General features: G+C 44.6%; 1 protein-coding gene across 1 annotated transcript; it reads left to right on the top strand.

Moving 5' to 3' along the window:
- The first annotated feature begins 10,348 nt into the window (after positions 1-10,348).
- Positions 10,349-11,796, top strand: LOC123153173 (uncharacterized). Its single transcript, XM_044572416.1, has 3 exons — positions 10,349-10,522; positions 10,572-10,849; positions 11,472-11,796. Exons 1-3 carry the CDS (start codon positions 10,349-10,351, stop codon positions 11,794-11,796), a joined length of 777 nt encoding a protein of 258 aa, XP_044428351.1.
- Positions 11,797-17,942: the final 6,146 nt, after the last annotated feature.

Consider the following 17,942-nt stretch of genomic DNA (forward strand, 5'->3'; position numbering starts at 1 on the left):
ACTTATACTTTGAAAATTTAGTGAGGGATCATCTTATAATGCTACGGTCAATCAAAGCAAGATAAGATGCATAAAAGATAAACATCACATGCAATCAATATAAGTGATATGACATGGCCATCATCATCTTGTGCTTGTGATCTCCATCTCCGAAGCACCGTCATGATCACCATCGTCACCGGTGCGACACCTTGATCTCCATCATAGCATCGTTGTCATCTCGCCAATCTTATGCTTCTATGACTATCGCTACCGCTTAGTGATAAAGTAAAGCATTACAGGGCGATTGCATTGCATACAATAAAGTGACAACCATATGGCTCCTGCCAGTTGCCGATAACTCGGTTACAAAACATGATCATCTCATACAATAAAATTTAGCATCATGTCTTGACCATATCACATCACAACATGCCCTGCAAAAACAAGTTAGATGTCCTCTACTTTGTTGTTGCAAATTTTACGTGGCTACTATGGGCTTAGCAAGAACCGTTCTTACCTACGCATCAAAACCACAACGATAGTTTGTTAAGTTGGTGCTGTTTTAACCTTCGCAAGCACCGGGCATAGCCACACTCGGTTCAACTAAAGTTGGAGAAACTGACACCCGCCAGCCACCTGTGTGCAAAGCACATCGGTAGAACCAGTCTCGCGTAAGCGTACACGTAATGTCGGTCCGGGCCGCTTCATCCAACAATACCGCCGAACCAAAGTATGACATGCTGGTAAGCAGTATGACTTATATCACCAATGGTAGCTAACCCCATTCTGGGGTGGATATGGAAAAGCTGATGTACAATGTCGATCAAGATGTTTGCTTGGCTTGTTATAATGGACAGGGTTAACACTAAAGACATGATCCAGAGGAGGCATTGGAAGATTAATGAGGGACCAGAATGTGTTCTTTGTCCAACTGGGATACTGGAAGACAGAAATCACCTCTTTTTCCAGTGCAATTTCAGTGTTCGTGTGTGGATTTATCTGCAAATTGTATGGAAAGACAGTGATGATATGGTGGAGATTGCTTGCCATGCTATAAAGGATTTCAACAAACCTTTCTTTGGGGAGGTGGTTTTCACGGCCTGGTGGAATATTTGGAAGATCGGGAATGACAGAGCTTTCAGGAACATCATGCCATCTTTCAGGGCGTGGAGAAATGGCTTCATTCAAGATCTCACTCTGCTCTCTCACAGAATCAAATGAAAGTATAGAGAGGCCTTACTTAAGTGGATTGATTTTCTACCTCCTTGAGGAGAGTTGCTTCATTGTAACATTGTAATTATTAGGTATAGTGCACACCTCCTTTGTATAGCCTTCTTTAGTTTCCTCTTTTCTTTTTTCTTCTTTTTTTACTCACCTTGAGGAAGCACTATATGGTTACTGCTTTTATTATTAATAAAATGTTGTGGGGTGCAAGCCCTGCAGTATTCATGGTAAAAAAGAACTCACTTGTGTTCTACTCGTGCATATGACATCTATGCATAAAACCTGGCTCGGATGCCACTGTTGGGGAATGTAGTAATTTCAAAAAAATTCCTACGCATATGCAAGATCATGGTGATGCATAGCAATGAGAGGGGAGAGTGTTGTCCACATACCCTCGCAGACCGAAAGCGGAAGCGTTAGCACAACGCGGTTGATGTAGTCGTACGTCTTCACGATCCGACCGATCAAGTACCGAACGCACGGCACCTCCGAGTTCAACACACGTTCAGCCCGATGATGTCCCTCGAACTCCGATCCAGCTGAGTGTTGAGGGAGAGTATCGTCAGCACGATGGCATGGTGACGATGATGATGTTCTACTGACGCAGGGCTTCGCCTAAGCACCGCTACAGTATTATGGAGGTGGACTATGGTGGAGGGGGGCACCGCACACGGCTAAAAGATCAAATGATCAATTGTTGTGTCTTTGGGGTGCCCCTTGCCCCTATATATAAAGGAGCAAGGGGGGTGCGGCCGGCCAGGAGAGGGGGCGCGCCAGGAGGAGTCCTAATTCCACCGGGAGTAGGACTCCCTCCCTTTTCCTAGTTGGATTAGGACTTGGGGGCAAAGAGGTGGAGGAGAAGAAGGAAGGGGGGCGCCGCCCCCCTCTCCTTGTCCTATTCGGACTAGGGGGAGGGGCGCGCGGCCCTTGCCCTGGCCGCCTCTCTTCTCCACTAAGGCCCATTAATGTGACACCCCAAAATTTTAATCTTGTTTTATTAATTAAAATTTTGCCAGGAAATTTAAACTTTTATTTTCTAGATTTTCTTTTGATTTCAGAGCCATTCTTTTCCTTATTATTATGGAGTTTTTACCTCAAGTGAAAAACTTTCCAAATATAGTGTTGGACTTGTTTACCCTCTCAAGAAAACTTTTCTTTTATCTATGGGATTAATTATATAATTGTTTTTCCTGATCTTCATTTCTTTAAAAATGGTTTCCCATGGTTTTAGGGTCCCATTTGTACTACAACCCTTTTATAAATTCATCTAAAATTCCAACCAAAATTTGGAGGTGTCATGTGATGTTTTTAAATCACTTTTATGCAAAAATATATTTCTTTCATTTAATATTTTGAGCTCTACACCAAGTTTTCAAATCTAGTCCAGAGAGCAATTTTGCACTGCAACCTATTTAAAGATTTCTTTAAAACCTCCACCAAAATTAGGGGATGTTAATAGGAGTATATTATGCAACTTTATGCAAAAACCCATTGATGTTCTTTGAAAAATTCGAGTGAATCAACCTCTTTTTCATTCTGGTCCAACTTGGTGATTTGTACTGCATCCCCATTAAATTTTGCTCTAGTGACCATGAGCTTTCTCCTGCTTGTAGTACACCACACAAAACCCTTAAGTCCAGGAAAGTGGACTCATTGGAGGAATATAAATGCATGAAAACATGCCCTTTTCCTTCTGCCCAGAACTGTAGTCTTGCAAAACTTGCACTAACAAGTTTCTGCTTTTGGCAAACTAACCTCACCACCCTCTGTATCATCTAAAGAGACCCCAATCTGGAAATTTGGGCCACCCCAAGAGTTGCCAAAATGCCATTGGCATTCTGGCAAACAACTTGTGTGCATGTCCAGTTTTGGCATGATTTTTGTTTTGCACTGTGATCTTGCCCCTCTGCACATACTGGCATGTCTACTAAGCTCCTAGCTAACCCTAACCCTGGCCTGCTAACCCCCAGCCTCTCCTATGCCCTCTAGCACACGCTGGCATTTCAGCAAACACATAGCGAGCGTGCACTGGGCGCGCCCAGAGCGTGCGTTTTGCACGCGCGTGCACCCGAGCCGCCGCGTCGCGCCCCTGCCCCTTACTCGCCCGCAGAGCCATGCCCGACCTCATCCGCTCGCAGGAACCAGCCAAGCCCCCCCTGGCGCCCTACAACGCCGCCGTCAGGTCGGCCACGGCGGCTAGCGGCCGGCCACAGTGCGCCTCTGCCCCGGACGGCGCCGCCCAAGCCACCCCGACTCGCCAGCTGCCCCGGGAGCAGCTCGACCTCATCTACAAGCTGTCTGCTAGCGCTCGTCGTCGCCACGTGGCCTGCAGCAACAGAACGGCGGTTCGCCGCCAAGCTTATCCCTGGCGGCCGCGAACCGACCTCGTCCACCTATAAATAGGAGTCCCCGAGCTCGTCCAGGCACCCAGTCAGCCTCAAGCTATCCTCCTAGAGTTCCCCTAGCCCGCAAGCGACGGCGGGAAGCCTTCTTCCCCGTCTCCGGCCAGTTCGGCCGCCGCTGCTCTCCGGTCCAATATGTCGCAAGCAAGGCCTCCCCAGCCTATCCAGAGCCACCATCCTCCTCCCCTCAATCTTGTGGAGCCACCCAACACCTCAAACCCGCTCAAGAACCACCGTAGTGCGAACCCCCAATTCTCCCGAAGCCACCGGCCGCCGCGAAGCTCATCGCCGGCAACTCCCTCCACCCCCGCCGACCCAACGATCACCGGGAGGACCGCCCCGGTCTTGCAGATCCATACCGACCCTCTGGAGCCCGCGGGGAGCCGCCGTTCACCGGCGTTGATCGCTGGAGCCTCGTCTCCGTTCGGGCAGAAGAAGAGGAGGGAGAGAGGACAGGTCAAACCTGATAGTGGGCCCTGAGGACCCACTGTCAGTGACCCACGCGCCCGTCCATGCTGGATAAGTGAAGGCGTGAAATCCCCGAGTACGCCTCCCTGGCCCGAAAGCGTATTCCTTTTTGAAACGTTTTCTTTTCTGTTTAAAAAAACAGATTTGACTAAACTTTGACTGGCTATAACTTTTTAAATATAAATCCAAATGACTTGATTCTTTTTCTGTTGTTCTCCAAATATTGTCTAGTTTATTTTCATATTTATTTAAAAAAATTCCAAACAACTTTTTTGTAATGTTTTCAAACTATGTGTTAATTTGAATATTTTCAAAAATAGGAGTTTGAAGAAGGAGAAAACTTTCAAAAGTTTTGGAGAGCACCTCACCTCTCCACACCTTGAAGGCAAGCATTTTTGAACCATGGCATAATATTAGCGTGTGATGTTTGATACAGTTACAACACCACCGTGACATGGAGTATCCGTTATTTTCTTTGTGAGGATATGATCATACTCATGAGTGCATATTGGTGATCTCATATTACTGGAACTGGATAAGTTTGCGACAGTAATCATCCTCACATGCCTTTTATGCCTACCAGGAGGAAGCCAAGAAAGTCTCTGTCTTGGGTAGACACGAGCTTATCTCTGGTTCCCCGTCGAGACGGTTGTGTCCGGTATGGCAAGATGAGGTATGATGAGTAGTGATACTGTCTGTTGGATTGAAACATAATTGTTATACTAATCATGCAGGAAATACTTAAGCCTCCTGAGTCGGCCGTAGATCGAGTCTTGTTCCAGTAACCCCCATACTTGTTTCGTGCTGCCACTTGCCACTTGTCCCTGCCGTAGGTAGGGTACGGTTCAGTAAGTTGTCAACCCCTGACCTAGCACACACCGTACAGAGAGGCCATGGTGGAAGATGACGGCGGCATCCGGTAGGCATGCCACCTGGTCCGGGGGCATGGGTGTTTCCGGTTGGGACCGAGAGGGGAGGCCACCCCTTAGAGCGCGCGATAGAAATTTGATCTCATGCTACGCGAGGTTGTAGCCTCCCCACTTAGAGTTTTGCTTAACAGGTGTCTCGGTGATTCCAGACACGACTAAAGTTAAGCTGGTGTGTGCAAGTCAGGCGTGTTTTCGACTAAAAGACCGTAGATGGAATTAGTTCCGAAGGACTAAAGAAATCCGTTACTCGTGGGTAAAGAGTACACCCTCTGCAGAGATATTATACCTATTCGAATAGCCGTGTCCATGGTTAAGGACTACAGTCTGGGATGGGTCAAGTGTCGGTCTTAGTGTCGGTCTTCGGAGGAGAAACTGTTAAACCAGAACATGGATCATGACTTGTGACGTATGATGATTATGATTATTATTATTATGGACTAACCATTTATGTTATTTGAATTATCGAGTATCACTGGGACGGTTCTACCTCCTGGATACTCATTGTGATCATTCTTATATAAGCCCTTTATGAGGTGTCTCTCAGACGCCCGACTGTGGCATGCTTGTTATTTCATTTGCTTATAAGCCCTTTACGTGGTGTCGCACAGACGCCTGACTGTGGCATGCTTGCTATTTCATTTACTTATATAAGCCCTTTACGGGGTGTCGCACAGACGCCCGACTGTGGCATGCTTGCTATTTCATTTACTTATAAGCCCTTTATGTGGTGTCGCACAGACGCCCGACTATGGCATGCTTGTTATTCCCTTTATATATAAGCCCCTTTTGTCGTGTCGCTCAGACGCCCGACTGAGGCATGCTGCATATTATTATCCTTTCGAGGCGTCGCTTCAGACACCCGATCGGTGCTTTTCATTTCTACTCCCTAATTGTTTACTCATGTTTTATTTGAATGATCTGCTTGCGTGCATCATGAATTCTTATTTCATAATGGACGAAGTGATCATAGAATATTTTAAAGCATGATTATCAGTGGCTATATTATACCTGTGTTCTTAATGTTTGCGAGTACATTCAAAGTACTCATTGGCTTGTCCCTGGCTATTGTCTTGGCCAGATTTCTTGCGTGGAGAGGAGCGTTGTGATGACAGCCCCGGACCCTACGCAATGGTGATATCAGCCGCGCGAAGATAGGAGTTATCCTGGTCAGCTGTTCCTGTGGGAAATGGAGTCCCATAGACGCTGGTGATCCGCAAACCGCTTCCGCCTACAGCCACTAGCAAACCATTTGTTGTACTCATAGGCCAGAATGGTCTTGTACTACATATTTTGTATTTTGCTTGGAGTTTCTGTAACAAGTTGGTGTCTCATCAGCTAACAGTAATCCTGGGGCTGGTGAGCACAAGGGCCGCTTTTGGGAAATTAATATCCCGAAAAACCGGTCCTGACAATTAACCCCCGGGGGGTTCCGGTAACCCCTCCGGTACTCCGGTAAAATCCCAATTTCACCCGCAACACTTCTGATATCCAAACATAGGCTTCCAATATATCAATCTTCATGTCTCGACCATTTCGAGACTCCTCGTCATGTCCGTGATCACATCCGGGACTCTGAACAACCTTCAGTACATCAAAACATATAAACTCATAATATAACTGTCATCGAAACATTAAGCGTGCGGACCCTACGGGTTCGAGAACTATGTAGACATGACCGAGACACGTCTCCGGTCAATAACCAATAGCGGAACCTGAATGCTCATATTGGCTCCCACATATTCTACGAAGATCTTTATCGGTCAGACCGCATAACAACATACGTTGTTTCCTTTGTCATTGGTATGTTACTTGCCCGAGATTCGATCGTCGGTATCTCAATACCTAGTTCAACCTCGTTACCGGCAAGTCTCTTTACTCGTTCCGTAATACATCATTCCACAACTAACTCATTAGTTGCAATGCTTGCAAGGCTTAAGTGATATGCATTACCGAGAGGGCCCAGAGATACCTCTCCGACAATCGGAGTGACAAATCCTAATCTCGAAATACACCAACCCAACAAGTACCTTCGGAGACACTTGTAGAGCACCTTTATAATCACCCAGTTACGTTGTGACGTTTGGTAGCACAAAAAGTGTTCCTCCGGTAAACGGGAGTTGCATAATCTCATAGTCATAGGAACATGTATAAGTCATGAAGAAAGCAATAGCAACATACTAAACGATCGGGTGCTAAGCTAACGGAATGGGTCATGTCAATCACATCATTCTCCTAATGACGTGATCCCGTTAATCAAATGACAACCCATGTCAATGGCTAGGAAAGTTAACCATCTTTGATCGACGAGCTACTCAAGTAGAGGCATACTAGTGACATACTGTTTTTCTATGTATTCACACATGTATTATGTTTTCGGTTAATACAATTCTAGCATGAATAATAAACATTTATCATGATATAAGGAAATAAATAATAACTTTATTATTGCATCTAGGGCATATTTCCTTCAGATAATCCTTTCATTATGAGAGTTTGTTGAATAAAGGGCCACTTGCCTTGATCCTAAGCTTTTAAAAAATCTATTTTGAGTACCACCCCATTCAAATTTTTCCGATGTAATTTATGGACTGTTTCATGAAGGGTAACGACTCCATCTAGGCCATGTTTGCCTTGCATAAAAGTTGTCTATGAAGGACGAATCACATGTTCAACAATCAAATTTAGCCTAATAGTTGCAACCTTCGTGAGTATTTTAAAACCAACATTAAGGAGGTGGATAGGTCTATATTGTTGTGTCCTTTCGGCCTCATTAACCTTAGGTAATAAAATAACCTCACCGAAGTTTAAGCGAAACAATGCTAGTTATAAAAGCTTCTGCGATCGATGGATCTGCATCTTCCCCTTTCCCAGGTATTATAATACCTTAGTTAGCTTAGAACTATAGCTAGTACTTGGTGAATTAGACTGATCTCTGCAAGTTGTCTCACTATTCATCTCAGGGTGATTACTGAGACCATCTCATGTTCGTTTCCTCTAATTCGTTCTCAGATCCTATCATGGTATCAGTAGCCACTTCTATCCTCGGAGGTGAATTGGTTCACATCAAGCAAGGGTTGGGATCTCTCCTAAAATCCCTCTATCTCAGTCTGAGCTATGGCGGCGGTAGACACCATCTAGTTGGTGGCAGAAGGGCGAAGTCATTGGAAAGGGATTCTAGATTTTCCTGGGTGAAGCTTCAGAGTTGTGTTCAATCTGGCCATGGGCACCCGCACAAAGCACAACGAGATCACTGAGTAGCTAGACATTTTGTGTCATGAGGTCACAACACTAGGGCTCAAGGAGGATAAAATCTAAGACCAAATTGATGAAGTCAATACTCGGTTGAGCAAGGTCGAGTCGCATGAGGTACAACTCAGCAAGCTGGAGGTAATCATGGAGAAAATTTTTTAGGTTCAAACAAAAATGTTCTCACACTATAAAACATGCCATCTCTTGTGACAAAAATCATTGTGATGGGGAAAGAACTATCATCTAAGATCATTTTCTATGACGGTGACCATCACAAGCTAATGGCCACCTAGAGCAGCCTCCCTCGGCATGTTGGGTGACAATTCGATCTGATATTATGTGACGCCGGTGAAGTGTCGCAAGTCACATGCATATTCAGTGATTGTTTTGAGTGTCATAAAAAATGTTGGACGCGTTAGTGAAAGAAATATAAATAGAAAAATTACTAATTATTTTTCCAACTGAATTATTTTGTGGCATGTTCGTTGTTAATAGAAATTGCACTTAATGGAGATCGTGCAGTTCCCTCGTAAACAAAGGAATTGGGAACATCGGTACGATGACATAAGGTTGTGCTCAACTACCATGTTGCATAGAATAAGGATTGCGCGGTTCCCTCATAGACAAAGCAATTGGCAACAATGGTACTGTGACACAGAGTTTTGCTCGACTACCACATCACTGACAATGCAAGGTGAGAGGGCGCCATGGTGAGGCGACGTGCGCCTGCTGCACATTGAAGTGGTGTGTGATTGTGGGACAGTGAAGTAAGGGTGATTTTAAGTGAGATCTAGTTAATTATTGTGAGACATTCTAGCAAGATTTATTTGGTTTTCTCGATTAGGTGATGCAAATTATTATGCAATTTCATGTTTTGCAGGCAATGGGTAAAAAATGGATAACAGATTCAATCGAGATGACCCTAGAATACTCAAAAGGTTTTAAGTAGTTTATGCAACTCATGGTTGATAACAACAACGAATGTGAAAATATATTGTGCCCATGAAGTATGTGTAATAATTTGCTATGGCATGACATGATACAGACCTTATTGGTAGTCGCATACAAATCAATGTATGTCCATCACCTATATAAGGTGGGTCTATCACGGGGAAGTTGTGAGAAATGGTGAGTGCCATAGTACCGATCATGGTGGTTATGTATTTTTTCTTTTCTTTTGAAAATCTATCCAAATTTTTTCCTTCACGTAGTATAGTACAACATAATATAATTTCATATTAGTATATTTTATGAAACAAGTCATAATGGTTACATATGAAAGCGTTGTTCATATCAAGGCTTTGTTTGGCAATCAAGGAAATCCGTATGAAATTTGAGAGATGATCATATGTAATAGTTCAAATTTTTAGCAACAATGGAAATTTGACACAATCATGTGGATTAAATCTTTAAATTTAATGCAAAGACTAGTCTCTACCCATGACTTAACTTTCTTGCATCATACACCCATGCGATTATTCACCAATCAACCATATGTATATCTAAATCGTAATGTTTGTGTTGTGCACTAAATTGATGTGCACGTAGAAGAAATATTGAGCGGAGAAATATATATGCAATTTGTGCCATTTATAGATTCTTTAGAACATCCTTTAGAAGATACACAAGATCAAGACTCTGATGTCAGTGTTTGACCTTCTACACTGTGTCACATGGCAAGTCAAAATAGTGTGCGTAATATCATGACTTATAGTAAGATACGCTTTGATTATATAGCACTTAATGGATCATATATGTGACGTAGGTGTATATATTTTGGGCGAGGCATTATTAGTACAATTGAAATATGCATTCCTTGTCCACCGAAAGTATATTGACAATGGGATATGAAATTGGTAGCCTCGATATGTCATAAATCGGATATAATATTTCATATAGCAAATACATGTCACTAGCATTTATAGTCTTTTAATCATGTTTTACCATCAGAACAAGATTTTCTATATGGTGATGCTATAAATATCGTACCCTCCTCATCACCATCTCCATACAAACACTCTTTCGGTATCATACCTCTCATAGTTTTATCCAAACTCTCATAAGTTTTCCCCTAAAAAGCCTCAAATTTCCTCCATGAATCAAAGAGTCAACCAGGAGTGGAACCCCTCTGAGGTAGAGGGGGCGAGATCAATCATTGAACGTCTCAACAACTACTACAACAATGATGGCACCATCCATGAGAAGAACAAGAAGCATGATATCGTGTCCAATCTCAAAGCATGGTTCCCTAGGAAGACCATGCAACAGGTAACAGACTTGTATGATGATCTTGTTATGGAGATGCATATTGTTGCAGTGTCCAGAGAAGGAGTACAACGGTTCCAATAGTGACCATGGTGTGATTTACACCATGGATGGCCTTGTGAATAAAAACTTTGGATGGCAAGAGGAGGTTGTCATGGAAGGAATGGGTATTTTGTTTGGTCTTCCATTAGAGAGTATGCAAACCATGGAGATACAAGAAGAGGTGCAGATGGTGGAGGAGAACAAGGTGGTGTTGGAGAATAAGATGTGCATCCCTCAACCAGTGCTTGCACCACGTGCCAAGGGGTTTTGGACCCTAGAGGAACACAGGTTATTCATGTTTCATACTTCCTAATTATCCATGGGATTTAAAAAATTATTTCATTTCGATTATTCGCTTGGAGATGTCGGGTGTATTTTAATAGACAACATACTATTAACCATTATGTGGGTTTTCATTATCATGAATCGGAGGTTTATTTTTTTATTTTTACTGTACTCATAGTGCCCATTTCACATTTACCAGAAACAATAGTACCAAGATGTATATATTTTGTTTGTGAAGAACCGACTTTATTTCATTATTGTGCTTCCATTAATAAGTTAATACCACCAACGCTTATCCTTGCAACTAAAGATGGAGTAGTTAATTATATATTCATAGTAAAGAATGAAACTACTATTGCAAGTATTAACATGGTCTATTTATATCTATTATCAACATATGACCATTTTAGTAATGAAATTCCTTATTCATTTATAATCATCTATTATCACATATTATATTATAACATCGTAAAAATAAAAAGAGATGTCCTTTCCTAGCACAAGGGTTAATATTTGGTTACAAGTTTTAATACTCCAACTATTGCATTTTCAGCAATATATTAATGATCAATATGTCCTTGAAAGAATTAACCTAACTAGTTCATCTTGAACATGGTTATTCTAGGCTCTTTCTCCATGGGTTGAGTGTATGTGGTCGTGGAAAATGGAAGGATATATCAAAGTACTTCGTCACTAGTAGGACTCCAGCCCAGATTTCGGGCCATGCACAAAAGTACTTCATGAGGCTACAGAGAAAAGGGTCAGGAAGCCAACGCTATAGCATCAATGACGTGGAGCTCGATGATGCTGGCCCATGGAAAATGGAGAATAGCTTTAATTTCTGGAAAGCACTCGCCTTGCAATCTACAATTGGTGGGGATAACAAAAATCCAAGTTTTGATTTGCAAACTCCTTCGAGTCCATTTTTCACCATGAACAATATAGTCTAGTTTGGAGTTGTCGTTCTTGAAGACAAGTAGTAGTATGTTGTGAGAATTATATGATGTTGTCGTCGTAGTAGGGGCTAGTGAACTTTGTTCCTGCTAGTATACAAGTATTACTTAAACTTCCTTCAAAGTATTGTATGTGATATCATGTATAAGATGCTATGATTTAAATTATATTTGCATATGTGTTTGGAGAGTCAATAATATGTGTTGTTACTATTTACTATGGTTGTTGTATAAACATTGCAACTGAGATTGATGTGGTATTGGTATGAACATACCATTTTTCTCTAGGTGGGTCCTACATGTAAGGAGGTGTGACATCACAACGCTAATAGGCCAGTCAAGAAGGTGAAAACCAGTGTCAACCAAGCTTGGGATTGATTCTTGAACGGATTGACAAGTTGGATGTGTGCATTAACTAGTTTTGTAGTTCAGGGTTGAGAGCAAAGTGGTAAGTTGAGTATTGAAAAGTGAACTAATCTCATTTGGAAATGTTTATTTGAACTACATATACTGAATATACATGTTCATGTTTTCTAAAGAACATATATACCTTTTCCACCTCCATGGAGGCTTCAAGAAAAAAATGAAGGCTAAAGAGAAGCTTTATTTTTTAGACGAAGCGGGCATTTTTCCTATTAGACTTTAGTACATGTTTCAATTCTATTGGACTGTAGAGTACAAACACAATAGAATCTTGAAATGCCGCTACAGAGGCCAACTGGATACCTAGAGCCAGTGAGAAGTTTGCGCTTGAGAAGCAAGCCTTTGAAAAAAACATTGTTTCGAGAAAAGTCGATCCCTTCTTAAGTTTTTAATGGTCTTTAGAAAAACTACAATATCAATCTAGGGTTGAGAAACAAACCCACAAACACCAAAAATTGGTTCTTTTATTTGGATATTTGGATAAAATGTAGGGTAGTGACTGAATTTCCACTCCATGCACAGAAGTACTTCATTAGGCTATAGAGCAAAGGGCCAGGAAGAGAAGCTTTATTTTGGAGACAGAGTGGGCATTTCGCCTATTACACTTTAGTACACGATTCAATTCTATTGGGCCATAGAGTATAAACACAATAGAATCTTGGAATGCGACTACAGAGGCCAACTAGATCCCTAGAGCCAGTGAGAAGTTTGCGCTTCAGAAGCAAGCCTTTGAAAAAAACATTGTTTCAAGAAAAGTTGATCCCTTCTTACGTTCTTATTGGTCTTTAGAGAAACTATAAGACAATCTAAGGTTAAGAAACAAACTCACCAACACCAAAAATGGTTTTTTATTAGGATATCCCTAAACCTAAATCCTAAAAATAAAATGTAAGGTAATGGCCGAATTTCCACTCCTTGGGATACAAAATTCCTACACTCCACGATTTATGCACGACTTCTGCAAAAACTAGCAATGGCCAATTATTTTTCCAAGACCTCATCAAGCGTACACCACCAAAGATGGTAGGGTAGTTGGAACAGAAACCCGAAAAACAATGTTTACAATGTATACAAAAGCAGCACTAGGTGTAGCCTATGATGTCAGCTTTTCACTACTTTGTCGAAATGCCCTTTTTTCATTTTTACGCAATAGTCCTACAATGTCTAAGGCATCAACATGCATGCACACCAGATGCCATGGGTTCTAGCATCGCCACTGAACACATATGTAGCATACCCACCTCGGCTAAGGTCTTAACTTGAACAAACAGAAGAATCCCTCGGGTGTGTCCAAAATCTCAGACCGAAAATGATACCAACTAAAGATTGAAGAAACAGAAAGTCTTGCAGAAAACATACAATGTACATTTTTGCTTCCTTCACATTTATCACTATTGAGAAGACAAAGTGGCGTATGAGATAAGCACCTAAACAACGAGCTGATCAAGATTTGCTAGCCGACAGATGGACTGAAGTCCTTGCGGCCGAAGAGTATGAACTCGAACACCCCTCCAAGAGCTACCCAAAGCGCAGGTTGCTACCCCGATTAGAGGAGGAAGCACCTAAACCTACATCACCAGCGCATGATGCGGCCGACCGTCCACCTCGTGGCCGCGACAGAGAGGCCTCTCGGCCCTCCACTGAAACCGCACCCCGGCACCGCTCAAAAAATACCAAGGCACGGGAAAATGCGCCAGACCTGCGAGATATATTGGAGGACAAGGCAAGGCAAACAACATCGATCTATGGATCGCGTGGGCGCCCCACGGCACGAGACGGTAATCGTCACTCCGGATACAGTAAATCCGGCCGGGCCGAACACAGTAGACAAAGCTCGTTTGAGCTATGTCGTGATATAGCCCAACACAGAGGCACCGCACACCCACTATGCTTCACAGATGAAGTAATGGATCATCAAATCCCCGAGGGTTTCAAACCCGTGAACATCGAATCATACGATGGCACAACAGATCCTGCGGTATGGATCGAGGACTATCTCCTTCATATCCACATGGCCCGCGGTGATGACCTACACGCCATCAAATACCTCCCACTCAAGCTTAAAGGACCAGCTCGGCATTAGCTTAATAGCTTGCCAGCAGAATCAATTGGTTGTTGGGAGGACCTGGAAGCCGCATTCCTCGACAATTTCCAGGGCACTTACGTGCGACCACCAGACGCCGATGACCTAAGCCACATAATTCAGCAGCCAAAGGAATCGCCAGATAATTCTGGACACGGTTCCTAACAAAGAAAAATCAAATCATCGACTGTCCGGACGCAGAGGCCCTAGCGGCCTTCAAGCATAATATCCGTGATGAGTGGCTTGCCCAGCACCTTGGACAGGAAAAGCCGAAATCTATGGCAGCACTCACGACACTCATGACCCGCTTTTGTGCGGGAGAAGACAGCTGGCTGGCTCGTAGCAATAACATGACCAAGAGCCCTGGTAATTCGGACACCAAGGACAACAGTGGCAGGTCGCATCGTAACAAGCAAAAGCGCCACATTAACAGCGACAATGCTGAGGATACGGCAGTTAATGCCGAATTCAGAGGCTCTAAACCCCGTCAGCGGAAAAAGCCATTCAAAAGAAATACTCCGGGCCCGTCCAGTTTGGACCAAATACTCGACCGCTCGTGCCAGATACATGGCACCCCCGAAAAGCCAGCCAATCACACCAACAGGGATTGTTGGGTGTTCAAGCAGGCCGGCAAATTAAATGCCGAAAACAGAGACAAGGGGCTACATAGCAATGACGAGGAGGAGCCCCGCCGCCGAACATTAGTGGACAGAAGGGCTTCCCCCCACAAGTGCGGATGGTGAACATGATATACGCAACCCACATCCCCAAGAGGGAGCGGAAGCATGCGCTAAGGGACGTATACGCGATGGAGCCAGTCACCCCAAAGTTCAACCCATGGTCCTCCTGCTCGATCACTTTTGATCGAAGGGACCACCCCACTAGCATCCGTCGTGGCGGATTCGCCGCATTGGTTCTAGACCCAATTATTGACGGATTACACCTCACTAGAGTCCTTATGGACGGCGGCAGCAGCCTGAACCTGCTTTACCAGGATACAGTGCGAAAAATAGGCATCGATCCCTTGAGGATTAAACCCACTAAAACGACCTTTAAAGGCGTCATGCCAGGTGTAGAGGCCAACTGTACAGGCTCAGTCACACTTGAAGTGGTCTTCAAATCTCTGGATAATTTCCGAAGTGAGGAGTTAATCTTTGACATAGTCCCGTTCCGCAGTGGCTATCACACACTGCTCGGGCGAACCGCATTTGCCAAGTTCAATGCGGTACTGCACTACGCATACCTTAAGCTCAAGATGCCGGGCCCTCGAGGAGTCATTACGGTCAATGGAAACACCGAACGCTCTCTCCGAATGGAGGAGCATACGGCGGCTCTCGCAGCGGAAGTACAAAGCAGCCTCTCAAGGCAATTTTCCAGTCCGACCATTAAACGTCCGCACACCGTCAAGCGCGCCGGGAGTAACCTACAACAAGACCGCCTAGCACGTTCCGAGCAAGCGTAGCAATGCGGCCCCAACCCTAGCCCTCGCGAACTTGCGAAACCAGTGTTGCGCATACACAACTACGCTCTGGAAATACCATGGGCACAGGGGAGGCACCATCACGGCACGCCCGAAACACGGCTTAAACTGCACTATGGGCTGCCGATTTCTTCATTTTCTCTTACTTTCAGGACTCCATTCTTCGGAAGGCCTAACCGGCAGTACAATTGCCGCACAAACGATGCAAGAACCAGAGAAGCAGAAAGCTACGCCACATTATGGAACTCCCAGGTGGTCTCTATAACGAGCAGTATACCTGTTTCGCATACCATTCCGCAGCCTTCCCCTGGAAAGGACATGTTAAATAGTCCCACCTTTTGCTTATCACACTATTTGTATCGTTCTTCTTTGATCGCAGCTTTTTCAAATAAACAATGCATAGCTTTTGTCTATTATTGCATTACTCTTTTTTACGAATATATGTTCATTAATGACATGTTGCACCCGTACACTTTGGTACGGCCAATACGCCAGGGGCTTAAGTACCCCACAATATGGTGTGAGAAGTCCGAACACTTTCACAAGTGCGGCACCCCGAACTTATAGCATTATATGCATTGGCTCCGAATCATGTCTTGGGTCAATAGTTGGGTTTGCCCGGCTCCTATGTTTTGGTGCCTTATGTTCCGCTATATGGGCTAAGGTAGCACTAGGAGAACTACTGCGATTGTGCCCCAATTGAGCTGGGCTAAGCAGCTCAGTAGAGAAAGCTAAAACTGACCGTCATGATGAGGCGCGAGCTGGTCGCTGTTCGAGAGGTTTTTGAGTCCCTAAAGACTTATGCCGCTTAGAGGAAGGAGTCGGCTTTTTCCGGCCTAGGTGTGGATAACGCCCCGAACTCGGTCTTCCGAATACTAGGGGCTTCGCCGAAATTTAAAATTATAGAATTCTGTGGCTAAGTGAGAGTGTTCAAGCATTATAGTCTGATTGCCTTGTTCGTTGTGCTGAGCGCCTCCCTCGAAGGACCCAAAAATGGGGAAAAGAGCGCTCAGGTTTATCCCGAACACCCCAGCACTAGTGGCATGGGGGCAAAAGCTGACGACTCGCCATCTCTCAAACTTGATAAACGGCCACACAGAAGGTAATATTTTAAATTCAAATGTGTTGCTTAGCGCATATGAACAAGTTTTCAGCGCACAGGACAAAACGAGCGAGTTTACTCAAAAATTACATCCCTGGAGCATTCATCCACCATAAGGCGGGCACCCTTCAGAACGCCCTCATAATACATCTCGGGCTTGCGATGCTCTTTGCCCGGCGGTGGCCCGTCCTTCACAAGCTTCTCAGCATCCAGCTTGCCCCAGTGCACTTTCGCCTGGGAAAGCGCCCTACGGGCACCCTCGATGCATACGGAGCGCTTGATGACTTCGAGCCTTGGACAGGCCTCAACCAGCCGCCTCACCAGCCCGAAGTAGCTCCCAGGCATGGCCTCCCCAGGCCACAGCCGGACTATGAGGCCCTTCATGGCCTGTTCGGCCACCTTATGGAGCTCGACCAGCTGCTTCAGCTGGTCGCTCAAGGGCACCGGGTGTCCGGCCTTAGCATACTGAGACTAGAACACCTTCTCCGTCGAGCTCCCCTCCTTGGCTCGGTATAAGGCGGCGGCATCCGACACGCTACGGGGCAAATCTACGAATGCTCCTGGAGAGCTCCGGATTCGGGTAAGTAACAAGTAACTCACTTTCACATGTTTGCTTTGCATAAAGAATGCCTTACCCCCCGCTATCTTTTTCATCGCCTCCACCTCCTGGAGGGCCTTTTGGGATTCGGCCTTGGCAGACTTGGCATTTTCGATGGCCGCCGCGAGCTCGGACTCTCACGTCTTCGAGTCAAGCTCCAAACTCTCATGTTTTTTCATGAGAGCCTGGAGCTCTTGCCTCACCTCGCCAACCTGCACCTCATACTTCTCCCGCTCTGTGGCCGCCCTCTTCTTGGCCTCGGACAGCACTTGCTTAAGGGTCGCCACCTCAGTTGTGGCCCCTACAATATCCACGTTAATCCTGTCATTTTTTGCAATCACACCTTTTATATATTTAAATAAGGTATCTCTTACCTTCCTTCTCCTCGAGCTGCTGCTTGGCAAGGCCGAGCTCTTGCTCGGACCGCTCGAGGTTCTGCTTCAGCGTGCCCACCTCC

This window comes from Triticum aestivum, chromosome 7A (genome assembly GCF_018294505.1).
Source record: "Triticum aestivum cultivar Chinese Spring chromosome 7A, IWGSC CS RefSeq v2.1, whole genome shotgun sequence".
Taxonomy (NCBI): Eukaryota; Viridiplantae; Streptophyta; class Magnoliopsida; order Poales; family Poaceae; genus Triticum; species Triticum aestivum.